At 44.7% G+C, this 21,229-nt stretch overlaps 1 protein-coding gene across 1 annotated transcript; it reads left to right on the top strand.

The window, feature by feature from the left end:
- The first annotated feature begins 1,787 nt into the window (after positions 1–1,787).
- Positions 1,788–20,718, top strand: PRDM7 (PR/SET domain 7). Its single transcript, XM_054453544.2, is given in 11 exon segments — positions 1,788–1,856; positions 2,397–2,520; positions 2,847–2,954; positions 11,955–12,004; positions 15,109–15,265; positions 16,376–16,477; positions 16,686–16,957; positions 17,360–17,427; positions 18,385–18,486; positions 18,488–18,578; positions 20,473–20,718. Coding segments are annotated over 11 exon segments (1,389 nt in total).
- Positions 20,719–21,229: the final 511 nt, after the last annotated feature.

Raw genomic sequence — 21,229 nt, 5'->3', positions numbered from 1 at the left:
GCCTGAGGAGGGACGTGAGGAGCAGCCCCGACTCCCGGCTCAGTCGCAAACACCGGCGTTGAGGAAAACCAAGTAATAAAACCGCGAAACTGCGCCTGCGCGCCGGAGGATTCCAGATGGTTGCACGCAATCCCCGCGGGGTGGGGCGGGACCTTCCCCAGGGGCGGGAAAAGCCAGGCCCCTCCCCGACCTCCTGAGCCCAAAACCGGGTTGTGCCCGTGACTGACAGGCAAGGCTCTGCCCTACTCCCCGCCCCTTTAGCACGTCCTGACTGCCGAATGGCGGGCTCACCTTGGTCTCAGCGCTGATTGGCTGGCAGCACTGCAGGCTGGCACCTCGCCCTCCACCGCGTCTCACCTCCTGAGCGGCTTCGAGAGGACGCCCGGCCAGGGTGAACACCGCGGCAGGAGAGCACTGGAGACTGTGAAGAGCATGGGGAGCCTTTGTCGTGCAGCGTGAAACCCTTGTAAACCCTCATCCCAAGACCTTCAAATTTTAGCGTGGGAGACCCCAGATCCCCTCACCCTGAGAAGCTCCAAATCCTCTCAGCCTCAAGAGACCCCAAATCCTGCCACCTTGAGGGATTTAAAATCCCCTCAGCATGAAACCCCCAAAGTACCTCAGCTTCAGAGACCCCAAATCCCTTCACCCAGAGGAACATCGAATCTCCTAATGCTTAGATCCCCAAATATTCTGAGCCTGAGGAACCACAATTCCCCTCACCCTAAGGCACCCCAAACACCTCAGCCTGAGGAACCCTAAATATCTCACCCACAGAGAGACCAAATTTCCCCAACCTCAGATAACCTAAATAGCCTGAAAACTCAACCCCGTCAGCTTCAGGGACCAAGTAACCTCAGTGTCAAAGACCCTAAAACCCCTTAATGAGAGACCCAAATCTCCTTTACCTGAGACCCAGAATTTCCTCAGCCTCAAAGATCCCAAATCCTTTCATCCCAAGGAACCCAAATCCCCTTAACCTGATGAATCTCAAATCCTGTCAACTAGAGCACCCCAAATCTCTTCAGCCTAAAAGACCCCTAATCTCATCCTGAAAAACCACAAATACTATGAGCCTGAGGGATACCAAAGCTCCTCAGCTCGAGATACCCCAAATTCCCTCAACCTGAGAAACCCCAATTTCTTCAGTCTAAGACATCTCAAATCCCCTCAGCCTGAGGGACCCCAAATCTCAACCTGAGAGATAGCTTCCCCTTAGAGATGCAGACTGCTTTACTCCTGGATTTTTCCAGAATCCCCAGGTAGAGATCCCCAAATCCTGTCTATGCAAAATGTTCATTTTGCCTCGCTGAAACAGAACCCCTGCTCCTCAGTCTGACCCAAGTCCCAGCAGTCAGGGGGCCTAAAGGTCTCCTTAGGACTCCTCTGGCTCTCACACCTCAGGACTCCCCTCAAACACCGGTAGCTACAACCCTCCAGGCACCTGTGCCACCCTTCTCAAAATGAGCCAACCTGCAGGGGAACTAAAAGAACAAAATCCAGCTTACATTAGGTGGTAGCTCATGGCCAATGGAGGCCTTCCCATCCCGTCAGTACCCCCAGACCTCCCTGGGGTGCTCGAGACCTCACCAGGAACCCAGTCTTCCTGCTCTCAACACCCCAGCCAGATGGAGAAGACAGAGCCCGGTTCTGGGTAGTGCTCAGGGCTGTTACCCCATCTCAGCACCTTCTCCTTCCACAGGAGCCTTTGGCCTAGGAGCTGGGAGACTCAGGGGCCCTTCTCACACTCGGAATTAAAGCAGGGCCTTCTAGACAGTCCCAGCACCATGAGCCCTGAAAGGTCCCAAGAGGAGAGCCCAAAAGGAGACACAGAGAGAACAGAGCGGAAGCCCATGGTGAGAAGTCAGAGAGGCGAAGCCGGACTCCTAGCAGGAGCTGATCTCTGGAGTGCTGCAGACTCCTGGCCTGTACCCTTGGGTGACTCTGTCTGAGTGTGCATGGAATGGGGGCAGCTGGTCCTGGCCAGGACATGGGGGAGAAAAGAACACTAGCATCAGCGACTGCTCTATGTCAGCAGAGAGCTAGGAAAATGCTGTGTCTGCTCAGTTAAACAGGACACAATCTGGAGAAGGAGGGAAGGTCTTTATGTTTCACAAATGATCTGGCCTAAAGTGTCAACAGTGCCGAGGGTGAGAAACCCTGCCCTAGAGGGAAACCCAGAGAATCGCCTGCTGGATGGAGGGAAATGCAGCGCATCTCAGCCTGAACTCTTGGAGCCACGCTGAGGCCTGGCTCTTCTGTATTTTAGCCATGTAATAACCCTGAGCGAAGAGACTCCCAGAGGTCCCAGGCTATGCCCTACACACAGGGTAGAGGAAAAGGACCAGCTCGATGTGTATTAGTAAATCACTGATGGAATCTGTTACTTCCTCTAGGTCAAAGATGCCTTCAAAGACATTTCCATATACTTCACCAAGGAAGAATGGACAGAGATGGGAGACTGGGAGAAAACTCGCTATAGGAATGTGAAAAGGAACTATAAAACACTGATTACTATAGGTAACAGGAAGTGCTGGGCACAGACCAGCCTGGGCGATATAAAACAGGTCTTTGGTCCCTATATTATGTTAGTTCTCAGGTGGCGGCATCTGCCCACAATTCCCTTTTGCACGGAGACAAATCTGGAGGGAAATATTGTTCTTTTGCGTCACTGCGGGGCTGTGTGTGGATATTGACCATGCAGAGGTCACATCTTGACCTTGTTCAAGAATCTCCCAGCTCATCAGACTGAGCAGCACTGGCTTTGTGGTGCTTTCCATTGCCACTGCCCTTTGTTCCTCCTCCCAGCTCTTCCGTTTCAGAGCAGAATTTTTGCTTCTTTTCAGGTCTCAGAGCCACTCGACCAGCTTTTATGTGTCACCGAAGGCAGGCCATCAAACTCCAGGTGGATGACACAGAAGATTCTGATGAAGAATGGACGCCTAGGCAGCAAGGTAAGAGGGAAAGGAAGGAGGATTTTTTTTTTTAAGACGGAGTTTCGCTCTTGTTGCCCAGGCTGGAGTGCAATGGCGTGATCTTGGCTCACTGCAACCTCCGCCTCCCAGGTTCAAGCGATTCTCCTGCCTCAGCCTCCCAAGTAACTGGGATTACAGGCATGCGCCACCACACTCAGCTAATTTTTTGTAATTTTTTTTAGTAGATATGGGATTTCTCCATGTCGGTCAGGCTGGTCTCGAACTCCTGACCTCAGGTGATCTACTCACCTTGGCCTTCCAAAGTGCTGGGATTACAGCCATGAGCCACCGCACCTGGCCTATTTTTTTTTTTTTTTTTTTTTTTTTTTTTTTTGAGACAGAGTCTTGCTCTGTCATCCAGGCTGGAGTACAGTGGTACAATCTCGGCTCACTGCAGCCTCCACCTCCCAGGTTCAACAATTCTCCCACCTCAGCTTCTCGAGTAGCTGGGACTACAGATGTGCGCCACCTTGCCCAGCTAATTTTTGTATTTTTTGTAGAGATGGGGTTTCACCATGTTGGCCAGGCTGGTCTCTAATTCCTGGCCTCAAGTGATCCACCTGCTTCGGCCTCCCAAAGTGCTGGGATGATTATGATGATGATGATGATGATGATGATGATTGTTGTTATTATTACAGACAAGGTCTCACTCTGTCAGGAGTGCAGTGGCACAATCATAACTCACTGCAGCCTCAAACTCCTGGGCTCAAGTGTTCCTCCCACTTCAGCTTCCCAAAGTGCTGGGATTACAGGCATGAGCCACTGTGCATAGCCCCCAGGAAGATTTAGAAGTGACCTCCTGGCCAGGCATGGTGGCTCACACCTGTAATCCCAGCACTTTGGGAGGCTGAGGTAGGCATATCACTTGAAGTCTGGAGTTTGAGACAAGCCTGGCCAACATGGTGAAACCCCATCTCTACTAAAAATGCGGAAAAAAAAAAAAATAGCTGGGCGTGGTGATGGGTGCCTATAATTCCAGCTACTCAGGAGGCTGAAGCTGGGAAATAGCTTGAACCCAGGAGGTGGAGGTGGCAGTGAGCCGAAATCGTGCCACCACCCTCCAGCCTGGGCAACAGAATGAGAAGACTCCGTCTCGGGGAAAAAAAGTGACGTCCTGAAACCAGCCTGGGTTTAGGTCTCAGCTACATTTCAGAATTTAACAAAGGAAAAAGAGTCTTCCCTCAAAAACATAAATGTTCCACAAACAAGCACAATGCAGAACAGTATATACAGTAAGAGGTTATTCATATAACGTTTGTTTGTTTGTTTCTGTTTTTGTTTTTGATATTGAGTCTCGCTCTGTTGCCCAGGCTGAAGTGCAGTGGCCCAATCTTGGCTCACTGCAACCTCCACCTCCCAAGTTCAAGTGATTCTCCTGCCTCAGCCTCCCAAATAGCTGGGACTACACGCACGTGACATGGCGCCTGGCTAATTTTTGTATTTTTGGTAGAGATGGGGTTTTGCCATGTTAGCCAGGCTGGTCTTGAACTCCTGACTCACCTCGGTCCACCTGCCTCAGTCTCCCAAAGTGCTGGAATTACAAGCGTCAGCCACCACACCTGGCCTCATATAAATTTTTTTTTTTTTTTTTTTTGAGACGGAGTCTCGCTCTGTCACCCAGGCTGGAGCGCAGTGGAGCGATCTCGGCTCACTGCAACCTCTGCCTCCTGGGTCCACGCCATTCTCCTACCTCAGCCTCCCGAGTAGCTGGGACTGCAGGCACCTGCCACTACGCCCGGCTAATTTTTTGTTAATATTTTTAGTACAGATGGGGTTTCACCGTGTTAGCCAGGATGGTCTGGATCTCCTGACCTCATGATCTGCCCGCCTCGGCCTCCCAAAGTGCTGGGATTACAGGCTTGAGCCACCGCACCCAGCCCATATAAAGTTTTAAAACATGTAAAATATATACGGTATTTATAGATACAATAATAAGTGGTAAATGTATAAAATCTAAATGTGAATAAGAATGCCAAATTCAGAACATTTATCACAACAAAAGAAGGAAGGGCTGGCAGGTGTCTCCACTGTGGCTTGGTTAGTTTTTCTGTTTGTTTTTATTTTTGTTTTTAAATTTTGAAATAAACATAAAAAGATCTGAAACAATTGTGGCAGAATGTTGACACTGGACTGAATGGTGATGGATGTATAGGATTTCCAGTACCATTCTCTATTGTTTTCTGTATGTTTAAAATTTGTCATTCTTGGCCGGATGCAGTGGCTCACGCCTGTAATCCCAGCACTTTGGGAGGCCGAGGCGGGAAGATCATGAGGTCAGGAGATCGAGACCATCCTGGCTAACACAGTGAAACCCCGTCTCTACTAAAAATACAAAAAATTAGCCAGGCACGGTGGCGGGCACCTGTAGTCACAGCTACTCGGGAGGCTGAGGCGGGAGAATGGCATGAACCCGGGAGGCGGAGCTTGCAGTGAGCCGAGATAGCGCCACTGCACTCTGGCCTGGGCAAAAGAGCGAGACTCCGTCTCAAAAAAAAAACAAAAAAAAATTGTCATTCTTTTTTAAAAAAAAAAAAAAAATTGTTTTTGCTAAACATTGTTAATAAATCATAGAACAATTAAAGAAAACAAACTGCAAATCCACAAAAAAATTTTCTAACACCAATCTCATAATAGTTATTGAGTTAAATGTCTTAGAAGAAGAAATAATATTAAGTAAAGATACATCATTTATGTACATTTAATCATACTCTATGATCCCCTTATACCAAAATGTATCTACTTCTTTGTCTCAATTCTGGAGCGGGTTTGAGAGAGCTGTTTAGTTTCCCTGATCTTTCCCATATGTCACTGACCAGAGACAGCATCAAGTAGATAAAATAACGTACCATAATTATAAAATAGAAGTGCAAAGCTCATTTCCTCTTCTACTGCTTGGTTAGGAGAGTTTAGAAGTAAAAACAGTCAATCTGCCCAAACTAGAGAAAGCAACTTGGATTGGGTCTACGATTTCCCCATCTATGGATTTTAGATTCCTTAAGACCTTAATGTAGTGTAAGAGGAATGAAAGGCCAGCGTCTGCTTTTCTGCAAATGTTTTGACATGAAAAGAATGTCTCTTTAGAGGGAATCTATCTCCCGTGATTTACCACGCATCTATACATCTTTATCTGAACTCAGTTAAAATCCCCAATTTAAGTCAATTTATTTTTTATTGTGGAAATCAAACAACATATATTTACTCTTCTAACAATTTTTAAGTGTACAACTTTATTAACTATATACACACTGTTATGCAATAGATCCCTAGAACTCTTTATCTTGCATGACTAAAACCCTATACCCATTGAACAATAACACTCCATTTCTTCCTCCCTCCAGCTCCTGGCAACTGCAATTCTGTTTCTATGAATTTGGTTACTTTAGATACCTCATATACGTGGAATCAGCCATGAAATATTTGTCTTTTTGTGACTGGCTTATTTAATCACTTAGCAGAATGTTCCCAAGATTCACCCATGTCACAGCATGTGACAAGATTTTCTTCTTTTTTAAGGCTGAATAATATTCTACTGCATGTATATACCACATTTTGAAAATCCATTCATTTGTCAATGGATATTAGGTTGCTTCGCCTCTTGTCTATTGTGAATAATGCTGTAATAACTATCAGTGTGCAAATATCTCTTTGAGATCCTGTTTTCAATTCCTTTTTTTTTTTTTTTTGAGACAGAGTCATGCTCTGTTGCCCAGGCTGGAGTGCAGTGGTGCAATCTCGGCTCACTGCAAGCTCTGCCTCCCGGGTTCACGCCATTCTCCCACCTCAGCCTCCCGAGTAGCTGGGACTACAGGCACCCGCCACCACGCGCGGCTAATTTTTTTGTATTTTTAGTAGAGACGGGGTTTCACCGTGTTAGCCAGGATGGTCTTGATCTCGTGACCTCATGATCCACCAGCCTCGGCCTCCCAAAGTGCTGGGATTACAGGCATGAGCCACCGCGCCCAGCCTTTAATTCTTTTTAATATATTATATACCCAGAAGTGGAATTTCTGGATCATAAGGTAGTTCTGGTTTTAATTTTTTGTGGAAGCACCATACTGTTTTTTTTACAGTGTCTGCACCATTTTACATTCCCACTACTATGGTTTGAATGTGTGGAAGTTCATGTATTGGAAACTTAATTGCCATTGTAACAGTATTAAGAGGTGGAGCCTTTAAGAGGTGATTGGGTAATGATAGCTCCAACCTCATGAATGGATTAATGCCATTATCACAGGAGTGGGTGAGTTATTGCAGGAGTGGGTTCCTGATGAAAAGGATGAGTTGGGCCCTTCCCTGTCTTTCTCTCTGTCTCACATGCACACTTACCCTTCCACCATGTCATGATGCAGCTTGAAGCCCCTTGCAAGATGCCAGTGCCATGCTTTTCAACTTCCTAGCCTCCAGAACCACAAGCCAAATAATTATTTTCTTTATAAATTACCCACTCTGGGCCAGGCACAGTGGCTCACGCCTGTAATCCCAGCACCTTGGTAGGCCAAGGCAGGCAGATCACAAGGTCAGGAGTTCGAGACCAGCCTGGCCAGCTTGGCGAAACCCCATCTCTACTAAAAATACAAAATTAGCCAGGCATGGTGGCATGCACCTGTAATACCAGCTACTTGGGAGGTTGAGGTAGAAGAATCACTTGAACCCGGGAGGCAGAGGTTGCAGTGAGCCGAGATCACACCACTGCACTCCAGCCTGGGCAACAGAATGAGACTCCATCTCAACAACAACAAAAAAACAAACACATAAATTACCCACTCTCTTGCATTCTAGGAAAGCAGCAGAAAACAGACTAAGCTACCCACCAACAATAAGCAAGTGTTCTAATTTCTCCGCATCTTCGCCAACACTTGCTACTTTCTGGTTTTTTGACAGAGGCTATCATAACAGGATAAGGTGATATCTCATTGTGGTTTTAATTTTCATTTCCCTGATGATTAGTGATGTTAAGCATATTTTCATATGCTTCTTGGCCATTTATGTATCTTCTTTTGAGAAATGTCTATTCAAGCTTTTTGCCCATTGTATTAGTCAGCCCAGGCTGCCACAAGAAAATACCACACACTGAGTGGCTTAAACAACAGAAATTTGTTTTCTGACATTTCTGAAGCCTGGTACTAAAAAATCAGAGTGCCAGCATGGTTGGGTTCCGGTGAGGGCTCTCTTCCTGACTTGTAGGCAGCCTCCATCTCACTGTGTATTTACATGAATTATTTGTGTGCCAACAGCAGGAAGGAGAAGGAATTTCCCTCTTCCTCTTCTTATAAAAGCAATAATACCTACTAGAAGATTTTTTTTTTAGACAGCCTCATTCTGTTGCCCCAGGCTGGAGTTCAGTGGTGCAATCTCGGCTCACTGCAAACTCCACCTCCGGGGTTCAAGCAATTCCCCTGCCTCAGCCCCCCACGTAGCTGGGACTACAGGGGCACACCAGCTAATTTTTGTATTTTCAGTAGAGATGGGGTTTTACCATGTTGACCAGGCTAGTCTCAAACTCCTGGCCTCAAGTGATCTGCCCACCTCGGCCTCCCAAAGTGCTGGGATTACAGGCATGAGACACCGCACCTGACCAAAAGCACTAATGTCATCCTAAGGGTCCCACCCTCATGACATCACCTAGCCCTAATTACCTACCAGTGGCTCCATCTTTAAATACCATCATATTGAGGTATTAAATATGCTTCAGCATATGAATTTGGGGGAAACAAAATTCAGTCCGTAGCACCCATTATTTAATTATTTGTTTTGTTGTTGTTGTATTATAGGAGTTCTTCATATATTCTGGATATTAACTCTTTCTTCTTTTTTTTTTTTTTTTGACAGTTTCGCTCTTGTCACCCCGGTTGGAGTGCAATGGCGCGATCTCAGCTCACTGCAAACTCCACCTCCCGGGTTCCAGCGATTATTCTGCCTCAGCCTCCCAAGTAGCTGGGATTACAGGCACACACCACCATGCCCAGCTAATTTTTTGTATTTTTAGTAGAGACCGGGTTTCACCATGTTGGCCAGGCTGGTCATGAACTCCTGACCTCAAGTGATCCATCTGCCTCAGCCTCCCAAAGTGCTGGGATTACACCCATAAGCCACAGTGCCTGGCCTGGACATTAACTCTTTATCTTCTTTTTTTTTTGAGACAGAGGTCTCACTAGGTCGCCCTGCCTGGTCTCGAACTCCTGGGTTCAAGTGATCCTCCCACCTCAGCCTCTGAATAGCTGAACTATAGTCATGCGCCAATGCACTCAGCAACATTAACCCTTTATCAGATATATGGTTTGCATACATTTTCTTCCACTCTGTAGGATGCCTTGACTCTCTCTTGATTGTTTTCTTTGCTACACAGAAGTTTTTAAGTTTGATGTAGTCCTACTTGTCTATTTTTGCTTTTATTGCTTATGCTTTTGGTGTCATATACAAGAAGTTATTGTTCATTTCAATGTCATGAAGCTTTTCCTGTGTGTTTTCTTCTGGAAGTTCTGTACTTATAGATCTTACATTTCAGTCTTTAATCTATTTTGAGTTAATTTTTATATGAGATATGTGGTAAGAATCTGTCTTATCTTATGCATATGTATATCCAATTTTCCCCACACAATTTCTTGCAGACTGTCCTTTCCTCCATTGTGCAGTCTTAGCATCATTGCTGAAGATCATTTGACCATATACACAAGGGTTTATTTCTGGCCTCTGTATTCTGTTCCATTGGTCTATATGTCTGTCTTTATACCAGTACAACACTTTTCTGATTACTGTAGCTTTGTAATATGCTTTGAAATCAGGAAGTGTGAGGCCTTCAACTTTATTCTTCTTTTTCAAGATTGTTTTGGCTATTCTGGGTCCTTAGAGATTCTATATGACTTTTTGGATATTTTTCCATTTCTGAAAATAATAGCATTGGCATTTTGATAGAGATGGCATTGAATCTATAGATCATTTTGATAGTATGAACATGTTAACAATATTAAGTCTTCAAATCTATGAACACATGATGTCCTTCCATTTATTTGTGTCTCCTTAAATTTCTGTTGGCACTGTTTTGTAGTTTTCAGTGTTCAAGTTTTTTGCCTCCTTGATTAAGTTTATTCCTAATTATTCTATTCTTTTTGATGCTATTGTGATTGGGATTTTTTTCTTAATTTCCTTTTTGGATTGCTCATTTTCACTAAATAGAAACACAACTGTTTTGGGGTGTTGATTTTGTATGCTGAATTCATGTATTACTTCTTTTTTTTTTTTTTTTTTTTGAGACAGAGTCTCGCTTTGTCACCCAGGCTAGAGTACAGTGGCATGATATCGGCTCACTACAAGCTCCACTTCCAAGGTTCATGCCATTCTCCTGCCTCGGCCTCCCGAGTAGCTGGGACTACAGGCGCCCGCCACCACACCCAGCTAATTTTTTGTATTTTTAGTAGAGATGGGGTTTCACCGTGTTAGCCAGGATGGCCTCGATCTCCTGACCTCGTGATCCGCCCACCTCAGCCTCCTAAAGTGCTGGGATTATAGGCTTGAGCCACCATGCCTGGCCCAAATTCATGTATTACTTCTAACAATTTTTTCGTAAAATCTTTATAGTTTTATTTTTTATTTTTATTTATTTTCTTAGATGGAGTCTCGCTCTGTCGCCCAAGCTGGAGTGCAGTGGCATGATCTCGGCTCACTGCAACCACTGCCTCCCAGATTCACGTGATTCTCCTGCCTCAGCCTCCCAAGTAGCTGGGACTACAGGTGCCCACCGCCACACCCAGCTAATGAATCATTATAGTTTTCTGCATGTAAGATCATGTCAGCTGCAAACAGAGATAATTTTACTTCTTCCTTTCAATTTGGATGCCTTTTTTTTATTTTACTGGCCTAATTGCTCAGGCTACGACTTACAGGACTATGTTGAATAGAAGTAGCAAGACTGGAAATCCTTACCTTGTTTATGACCTTAGAAGGAAGGCTTTCAGTTTTTCATCATCAACTACGATGTTAAAAAATGGGCTTTTAAGCTGGGTGCAGTGGCTCACGCCTGTAATCCCAGCACTTTGAGAGACCGAGGTGGGAGGATCACGAGGTCAGGAGACCAAGACCATCCTGGCTAACACGGGGAAACCCCATCTCTACTAAAAATACAAAAAATTAGCCGGGCGTGGTGGCAGGCACCTGCAGTCCCAGCTACTTGGGAGGCTGAGGCAGGAGAATGGCGTGAACCCGGGAGGCAGAACTTGCAGTGAGCTGACCTCGCGCCACTGCACTCCAGCCTGGGTGACAGAGGGAGACTCCATCTCAAAAAAAAAAAAAAAAAAAAAAAAAAGGACTTTTCTTATATGACCTTTTTACATTGAGGTGATTTCCTTCTATTCCTAGTTTGTTCAGTGTGTTTGTCATGAAAGGTCAATTTACATTTTAAAAATTAATGTAATACGCACCTTATTAGGTATACCTTTATAGATAGGATGAAACAAAGATGAAGTTTTATCTATTTTTTTAAATCTTAAGAAAATTAGCAATGCCCCTGGTAGAAGCATAGGCCTTAATGATACTTCAGAAAACATTTCCAAATTGCCCTTGGATAATACTTGGAATCATCACTCTCTGATTCGGAATTCTGTGTCTCTAATGAGAAACTCCAGAGTCAGGCCGAGCATAGTGGCTCACGCCTGTAATCTCAGCACTTTGGGAGGCCGAGGCAGGTGGATCACCTGAGGTCAGGAGTTTGAGACCAGCATTGCCAACATGGAGAAACCCCATCTCTACTAAAAATGCAAAAATTAGCTGGGTGTGGTGGTGCACACCTGTAGTTCCCAACAACTCGCAAGGCTGAGGCAGGAGAATTGCTTGAATCCGGGAGGCGGAGGTTGCAGTGAGCGGAGATTGTGCCACTGCACTCCAGCCTGGGTGACAGAGGGAGACTCCGTATCAAAAAGAAAAAAAAAATCTCTAGAGTTTGGAAACATTTACCAACCAAACCACTGATTTCTCATCACCTTTTAGTCAAACCTCCTTGGATGGCCTTCAGAGGAGAACAGAGTAAACACCAGAAGGTAAGTATCTCCCAAATCCTATTTACAAGAAACCTTCCTCATAGATCCAAATACAGGTAAGAGAAGAAGAATGTACAGACTATCCTAGGAACTACTGCCTTCCTTTCCTGATCTCTTTAGCACAGTGTCTGACATCATCATTATTTTAAGAGTTAATAAGAACAGCAACAATAATCGCTACCATGGTGTTATTTTCTCAGTATTTTCAGACTTTATTTTAAGCATTTTACATGAATAAACTTTACGTATAGTACCTATTCAACTTCACATATAGTACCTATTAAGTAGGTGCTACACCTATAGCCATTTTACAGATGAGAAAACTGAGGTATAAAAATGTTCAGTTATGTCCCTGGGATCACATTCAGTGTTGGTGCAGTCTAATCCAAAACTCCTTCTCTAAAGCACTTACAAGATCATTAAAAGTTTCATAGTTTTATAAGTTTATGCTGTCTTACCCATATGTCTTTACATCATTCGTCCAATTGATTTTTCAACCTCAGTTTTTCTCTGTTGTAGTAAAGTGAGATTTGCACTAAAACACTCTGATTAAGGGAAGCTTCCAAGTAAACAGACAATTCATACTGTGGATGGTCCCAGAAGAAGATAGGGTCCCTACCCTCATAAGGGACCCATTCTGATCAGAGGAAGCAGCTTCCAGCCCTGAGGAGTTTCAGGTTCGAAGATTGAGAAACAACAAATAAGAAAATGGTTTAGGACTTCATATAGGTTACACCCTACTAAGTAAAAATATATTCTTCTGGAACCAATTTCAAAAGCTCATTCCTGTAGAAGGCAGTAACAGCTCCTTCCTCTGGGCTCCAATTAGGAAACTGTCATGTGGTTTGGAATTATTTGTTTAGCCTGCCTGCTGCCTCTTCATTGTGAGCTCTTCAGGAGTCTAGTCCATTCCTGATTCTTCTCAGAACTCCCAAGCCCAGCTCAGGGCCTCTGAGAGCCTCCTGAGTGTTTTCTGAATGACTGATTCCAAGCTTATGAATTAAACTATAAGTAACAGGGTCAAGGAATGCTGAAAATATCTTTGAGTTAGATTTCAACTGTAGAGATATATCAGGATTATGAGATAATTTTCGTTTGTTATTTTTCTGCAGGGGCAGGGGGTGGTTTGAGACAGGGTCTGGCTCTTGCGCCAAGGCTGGAGTGCAATGGCTCAATCTCGGCTTACTGCAGCCTCCATCTCCTAGGTTAGTGTGATCCTCCTGCCTCAGCCTCCTGAGTAGCTGGGACCACAGGCATGCACCACCATGCCCGGCTAATTTTTATGTGTTTTGTACAGGCAGGGTTTTGCCATGTAGCTCAGGCTGGTCTTGAACTCCTGGGCTCAAGCCATCCTCCTACCTCGGCCTCCCAAAATGCTGGGATTACAGATGTGAGCCACCGCACCCAGTCTGTGAGAAAAATTATTTTTTTTTCTTTTCTTTTCTTTTTTTTTTTTTTTTTTTTTGAGACAGAGTTTCACTCTTGTTACCCAGGCTAGAGTGCAGTGGCGCGATCTCAGCTCACTGCAACCTCCACCTCCTGGGTTCAAGTTGTTCTCCTGACTCAGCCTCCCAAGTAGCTGGGATTACAGGCGCCCGCCACCACACCCAGCTAGTTTTTTGTATTTTTTGTAGAGACAGGGTTGGCCAGACTGGTCTCAAACTCCTGACCTCAGGCGATTTGCCTGCCTCAGCCTCCCAAAGTGCTGGGATTACAGGTGTGAGCCACTGTGCCTGGCGAGAATAATTATTAATCTCACATTCATACTGTATTAAGTAGCTCAAAAAACACTTTGGTGAACATTATTATCTTTCATGTTCACTACAATATTAAGAATTAGCGCCAGGGACAGTGGCTCACACCTGTAATCCCAGCACTTTGAGAGGCAGAGGTGGGCAGATTACCTGAGGTCAGGAGTTGGAGACCAGCCTGGCCAACATGATGAAACCCCATCTCTACTAAAACTACAAAAATCAGCTGGGCATGGTGGTAGACACCTGTAATCCCAACTACTCGGGAGGCTGAAGCAGGAGAATCGCTTGAACCCGGGAGATGGAGGCTGCAGTGAGCTGAGATCGTGCCACTGCACTCCAGCTTAGGCAACAGAGTGAGACTCCCTCTCAAAGAAAAAAAAAAAAAAAAAAAGAATTAGCATGGGCCGTGTGCAGGGGCTCTTGCCTATAATCCCAGCACTTTAGGAGGCTGAGGTGGGTGGATCACTTGAGGTGAGGAGTTCTAGACCTGCCTGGCCAACCTAGCGAAACCCTGTCTCTAATAAATATACAAAAATTAGTTGGGTGTGGTGGCACGTGCCTGTAATCCTAGCTTCTCGGGAGGCTGAGGTAGGAGAATCTCTTGAACCTGGGAGGTGGAGGCTGCAGTGAGCTGAAATCATGGCACTGCATTCCAGCCTAGGCAACAGAGCGAGACTCCTTTTCAAAAAAAAAAAACAAAAAACAACAACAAAAAACCTTTTATGCCAACTTCTGGATCGGGAAACTACAGAGAAATTAGCTAACAATACACCCTTATTCAAGCAGACAAGCAGAATTGGTACAGGAACTAACTAATCTAATTCCAAAGCCAAATATTCTTTCCAGGATATGGCAACATGCAACTTTGACTTCACTTTCTTAGTTGTCTAGATATATTTTTGCCAATCATCTCTTTGTTCTGTTCCAAACCTTACTGCCCTATTACCTCATTTTCTGGATGTGCTTTGTCCCTCTGTGCTTTTCTACATTTCTCCTCCCATCAAAAGTCTACCAGTTTATGGAAGATTCCCTTCTTCTCTCTGTAAGCCCTTATCGCCTTCTTTCGCAGATCTTGTTGATTCTCCAGCTAGTCTTCCCAAGTATTCTTCCTCCTTCCCTTTAACTTACATAGAACATTTTGAGAGAAAGTTGAAGGAAAGAGCCTTAAGACATGGGTTAGAGTCCCAGATTCACTACCCACTTAGACCTTGTCTTTTCCCTCTAGTATTTAGACACTCTAGGTATTTCCAAGGTTTGAACATTAACTACAGTCATATGAAAACATGTTGCAAGCCGTAAATAACTAAATAAATGCATGTTGTCTTTTAATATGTGACTCTCACATTAAAGGGAATGCCCAAGGCATCATTCAATAATGAATCTAGTTTGACAGAATTGTCAGGAACGCCAAATTTACTGAATACAAGTGGCTCAGAGCAGGCTCAGAAACCAGTGTCCCCTCCTGGAGAAGCAAGTACCTCTGGACAGCACTCTACACTAAAAATAGGTAAGAAAAAATTTGAGGGGATTTTAGTCCCTCTATGTCCTCTAGAAAGGTTGATGAGTATGGTCTACCTATGTGGGGTGGACTTTGGATAGGCCTGGGCTTAAGCTGGACTCAACTGTGAGACCAGAAGTTAGATACAGTATTTTGTTAAAAATATTTATTTATCTGTTCACTGAGACAGAGTCTTACTCTGTCACCCAGGCTGGAGTGCAATGGTGCGATCTTGGTTTACTGCAACCTCTGCCTCCACAAAAATAGCGATTTTCATGCCTCAGTCACCCGAGTAGCTGGGATTATAGGTGTGCACCACCATGCCCGGCTGATTTTTAGTAGAGACAGAGTTTCACCATGTTGAGACCAGGCTGGTCTCAAATTCCTGGCCTCAAGTGATCTGCTCAGCTCAGCCTCCCAAAATGCTGGGATTACAGGCTTGAGCCACCATGCCTAGCCTTGGATACAGTATTGAATAGCATGTAAGAACATTAACTTTGAAGTCACTCACTTGGGTTATAATCCACATAGAAGCACTGGGGCCTTGGGCAAATCTTATAAATTCTATGAGCTCCTGAATGGTAATCTGTAAAATGAGACCAAGTATATATAGCTCATATATTGTTTGAAATCATTAAATTAAATATAAATGAATTGATGCCTGCGAGGTGTCCAATAAGTACCTCTCTGATAATATATATTCTTTTGTGCATTTCTACATTTCCTCTTCCATCACATGTCAACTAGTTCATAGAAGATCCCCTATAGAGACTATACTTTCTTAGTGTTGTATGTCCAGGCCTTTGTTCAATGCCTAAGATGTAATGTATTCTCAAGAAATATTTTCTGAATGAATAAATGCATGAATGAACCATTTTGTAAGTAGAAAGGTCAGGAGGTTAATGGGATAATGAGAACAGCTAGAAACTAAAATTGAATAGGCTCTACAGTCAGTGTGGATGTGGGGTCTAAGTCTTTCTGAAGCAGTAAAGAGGGGGAGACTAGAGTATGTAGGAAGGTAGATGCTAATTTGATAGTAGGAGATTTCACATTTTCTTATGAAACAAGGACAAACACCCCAGACTCCCAATTTTACCCATCTACTCTTCTCCAACCTAGAACTCAGGAGGAAGGAGACTGAAGGAAAGATGTATAGCCTGCGAGAAAGAAAGGGTCATGCATACAAAGAGGTCAGCGAGCCGCAGGATGATGACTACCTCTGTGAGTGACCCTTTCAGCCACTCACACAGCTTGCTGTTATGTCCTGGCACAATAATTTCATCGTTTGGCCCACAAATCATTCCCTTACTCGAATGAATTAGAGTACAGGATTGAGGCTAAATAATGTGAGTGCCAAGCTCTTTCTGAAGCTCTTATATCAAGGAACATGCATTGCAACTTTCCTAATCCCTGCTTCCCTCACTTCCAGATTGTGAGATGTGTCAGAACTTCTTCATTGACAGCTGTGCTGCTCATGGGCCCCCTACATTTGTAAAGGACAGTGCAGTGGACAAGGGGCATCCCAACCGTTCAGCCCTCAGTCTGCCCCCGGGGCTGAGAATTGGGCCATCAGGCATCCCTCAGGCTGGGCTTGGAGTATGGAACGAGGCATCTGATCTGCCACTGGGTCTGCACTTTGGCCCCTATGAGGGCCGAATTACAGAAGACAAAGAGGCAGCCAACAATGGATATTCCTGGCTAGTAAGAAGAGCCTGCTGTTTCCCCTGTTCTGTCTTCCCACATCCCTTCTGTGCCTTTGGTGGGACATCACCTTCTACATGTTAGGATATAGGTAGGGATAACATGGTTAGCTCTGTGTACTCAAGGGTCTTTGCATGAACATGGAACTCCTATTTAGAGATCAGAGGGTACGTGGGAGCAGAGTGGTACAAAGACAAAGAAGTGCATCCTCCCTTTTGGAGCTTCTGCTCTGATTGGACAAACCAACTCAGATGTGTAAATGATGACTAAGGTGCATGCCATGTGGTCTCAGTTGGCAGTTGAAGCTCTGCAGGCCCAAAGGCCATTGATGACCGTGGAGTAAAATAATTCTTCGGATTTTTACCCTCTAAAAAGCCTTTACCTTATTTTTTTGAAACTCAGATCACCAAGGGGAGAAACTGCTATGAGTATGTGGATGGAAAAGATAAATCCTGGGCCAACTGGATGAGGTAAGGCCAGTAGCTCTCTTAGTTTCAGAGAGAACCTTCATCTCTCACAAACCCGGATTTCCTTCCTTCTCATTATGCCTCCCTCAATGATTTTCACATCCCCTATTTCTATTTTTCTCCATACAATGCTGTTTTATACCGTCAACTTTTAGAAATAAAAAATAAAAATATAGATATTATGATTTATTGGTATCAAAACACAAATATGTATGCTAGACAAAATTGAGGCACCAAGATAAACCTTGAGAAGGTTAATTCATGCTTTAATTTATGTAATCCACGTTTATTAAGCACTTACTATGTTCCAGGTTAGGAAGTGAAGTTCACTACTTGAACAGAAGTGAGCTGCAGGATGACCCAGCCCCTTTCCACAATGGGCTCTCGTTCTATCAGAGAATAGAAACATGAATCAACTATTACTGTTCTATGTTATTGGGCCAAGAGAAAGAGACTTCTAAGTTTCTCTAGGAATCTGAAGAAGTCAGGTGAATGGCACCTGAGTGAACTGTAGGGTGATTAGAGGAAGGCCTGTCAAAGAAAGATGGACTTGAGCTGAGTGTAGAATGATGTGAGCTAATCTAGAAGCAGAGCACATGATCAAGCACCAAGTTCTGTGGTATAAAACAGAATTAATTTAGAGTTTAGAGAAGCTAGAGGTCAATGTGTTTTATGGCCAATCAAGGTGGAGGTAAGTCTGGAGTTGGGCTTTGAAAAAATGGCTGATGAGGCACAGCAGGGAAGCATTCTAGACAGGATGAGCACTGTAGTCAGAAGTGCAAGTTCATATGACATCGTCAAAGAGATTTAGGAATGAGCAGAAGTTCCCAGAGGAGTGGTGGGAGCGGTCAGCACTAGACCATGGGGGCCTAGACCAGCAGGTGATGGGCCAGACCTGGATCTGACAGATACTGGGAACTCACTGCCTCTTTTCTTCCCCTTTGCCTGCCTTGACCCCAGGTATGTGAACTGTGCCCGGGATGATGAAGAGCAGAACCTGGTGGCCTTCCAGTACCACAGGCAGATCTTCTATAGAACCTGCCGAGTCATTAGGCCAGGCTGTGAACTGCTGGTCTGGTATGGGGATGAGTATGGCCAGGAACTGGGCATCAAGTGGGGCAGCAAGTGGAAGAAAGAGCTCATGCCAGGGAGAGGTAGGCATCACTATTACTCTTTTAAAAGGACAGGAAAGAAAGAATTATCCTAGAGAATTTTCATGGTTGAACTCTTAAGTAGAGTAAACCGCCGTCTAAAGTCATTAAAATTTTACATCAGTGGCTTCCAAAATTAAAGATTCATGTTATATGCCTTTGCCTCTTTGGAACAGTTTTTATATTTTTAAATCTTTGTTCTGATTTTATATTCTAAGTACTTCATGCACAAAGTATATAACAGCATATAGTGCTGAAAGACTTAAAGACAAAAATCAAGTTCTCAAACACCTACCAGCTCTCTCAACAAGGTAGTTTCTTCTGGCATTTCCTTGATATTTCTTAATGATATGCATATGTTGTTACTCATTCATTATCTCAATTAGCTGTCATGTGAATTCCTACTCTGTGCCAGATGATGTTGCAGGAAGTGTAAATACAGATTGATCAAGACAATCAAAAAAACTGCTCTTGAACAGATGACATGTGAATTAGGGAACCATATGAATACACACAGACATATGTGTAATATCAGACGGTGATTAGTGCTTTAAAGAAAATGAATCCAGAAAGAATACCTGGGATCAGTGTGAGACCTGGGATCAGCATGAGACCTGGGGGTCAGCGTGAGACCTGAAGTCAGCGTGAGACCTGGGGTCAGCGTGAGACCTGGGGGTCAGTGTGAGACCTGAAGTCAGCGTGAGACCTGGGGTCAGCGTGAGACCTGGGGGTCTGCATGAGACCTGAGGTCAGTGTGAGACCTGGGGGTCAGTGTGAGGTGAGAGTAGAGTGTTGCAGGGGATTGTCAGGGAAGATTTCTCTTAGGAGACAGCATTTGAAAAGTGCAAGTGCCTGTGGGCCAAGGATTCCAGGCACAGGGCGCAGCTAGTGCAATGCTCCTGAGGCCAGAAAGAGTTCAGCTTTGGTTCATTTTTGGAAAATAAGCTGCCATGGGTCATCCCTTCAGAGCTGCTCCAGTTTCCAAGTGAGAGAGAACGGTGGGCAGGATGAAGGTGGGGAGCATGAAGGTAAGCCTGAGTAGGGATATATTTAGAAACAAGACTTCCTATTATATTTAAAATGGGCTCAGACTGAATGAAATAACTCAAACATGAATACTTGATGTGCGGCCTGAGAAAGAGCATATTCTTATTTTATGATTTGTGGAATCTGAAATAGAAGCAGTCCATGCACCTAGTTGGGGCAGCAGGACCCACAGTCCTTTAGTCAGTGGGACCTGGACCACTCTGTGTTGGCCAACCTGAATCACACTTCCTGATGGAGAACCAGGCACATAACAGTCCTCAATTAAATATGTCCTTCTGCATGAGGATACTCAAGTTCAGATTTGCTAACACATCTCTTTAACCACATTTGTGGATCTCCAGGCTGAGTGCTCCTAATAGATCCTTTTCACCTCTTAGGAAGTCACTAAGGACAATCTCACCTAAGTCATCAAGAGGGTTATTTCTCAATAGAATAAAATAGCTGAAGACCTCGTGTCAGCAAAAGTGCCCAGGGACCAGGGAGGGAGCATGTGGCAGAGGGTGATCAGGGAAGGCTTTATAGGACCTGGAAGATACCTGCAGTGTGGGGGAAAGGTCACTGCAGTTCCATCTATGTAAGGAATGATGCTGCCCCTGATGCTGCTTGAGGTTACCCAGTCTGGCTGATATGTAGAAAAGGCCCAAGACGTGGGATTTCTGGATTTTTTAAGATGTAGTGAATGAAAGTGGAATGGAAAAATGGACTGTAAAGGTCCATCCAGCACTTGGTGGGAAAGAGCTTGCATTGTTAACATATGAAGAATGACTGGTTCTTCATTTGATCTTCATACCTTCATATGTGGTAAGGCCTGAACAAAACATCTACCCTGACCAAAAACTTCCTCTTTCAGAACCAAAGCCAGAGATCCATCCATGTCCCTCATGTTGTCTGGCCTTTTCAAGTCAGAAATTTCTCAGTCAACATGTGGAACGCAATCGCTCCTCTCAGAACTTCCCAGGACCATCTGCAAGACACCTCCTCCAACCAGAGAATCCCTGCCCAGGGGATCAGAATCAGGAGCAGCAATATTCTGATCCAGACTGCTGTAATGACAAAACCAAAGGTCAAGAGATCAAAGAAAGGTCCAAACTCTTGAATAAAAGGACATGGCAGAGGGAGATTTCAAGGGCCTTTTCTAGCTCAGCCAAAGGACAAATGGGGAGCTCTAGAGTGGGAGAAAGAATGATGGAAGAAGAGTCCGGAACAGGCCAGAAAGTGAATCCAGGGAACACAGGCAAATTATTTGTAGGGGTAGGAATCTCAAGAATTGCAAAGGTCAAATATGGAGAGTGTGGGCAAGGTTTCAGTGATAAGTCAGATGTTATTACACACCAAAGGACACACACAGGGGGGAGGTCCTACATCTGCAGGGAGAGTGGGCGGGGCTTCACCCAGAAGTCAGGCCTCCTCAGTCACCAGAGGACACACACAGGGGAGAAGCCTTATGTCTGCAGGGAGTGTGGGTGGGGCTTTAGCCAGAAGTCAAACCTCCTCAGACACCAGAGGACACACACAGGGGAGAAGCCTTATGTCTGCAGGGAGTGTGGGCGGGGCTTTAGCCAGAAGTCAGTCCTCCTCATTCACCAGAGGACACACACAGGGGAGAA

Source organism: Pongo pygmaeus, chromosome 18 (genome assembly GCF_028885625.2).
Source record: "Pongo pygmaeus isolate AG05252 chromosome 18, NHGRI_mPonPyg2-v2.0_pri, whole genome shotgun sequence".
NCBI classification, from domain to species: Eukaryota; Metazoa; Chordata; class Mammalia; order Primates; family Hominidae; genus Pongo; species Pongo pygmaeus.
The sequence above is the reverse complement of the archived record's forward strand: the minus strand, read 5'-3'. Positions and strand labels throughout refer to the sequence as shown.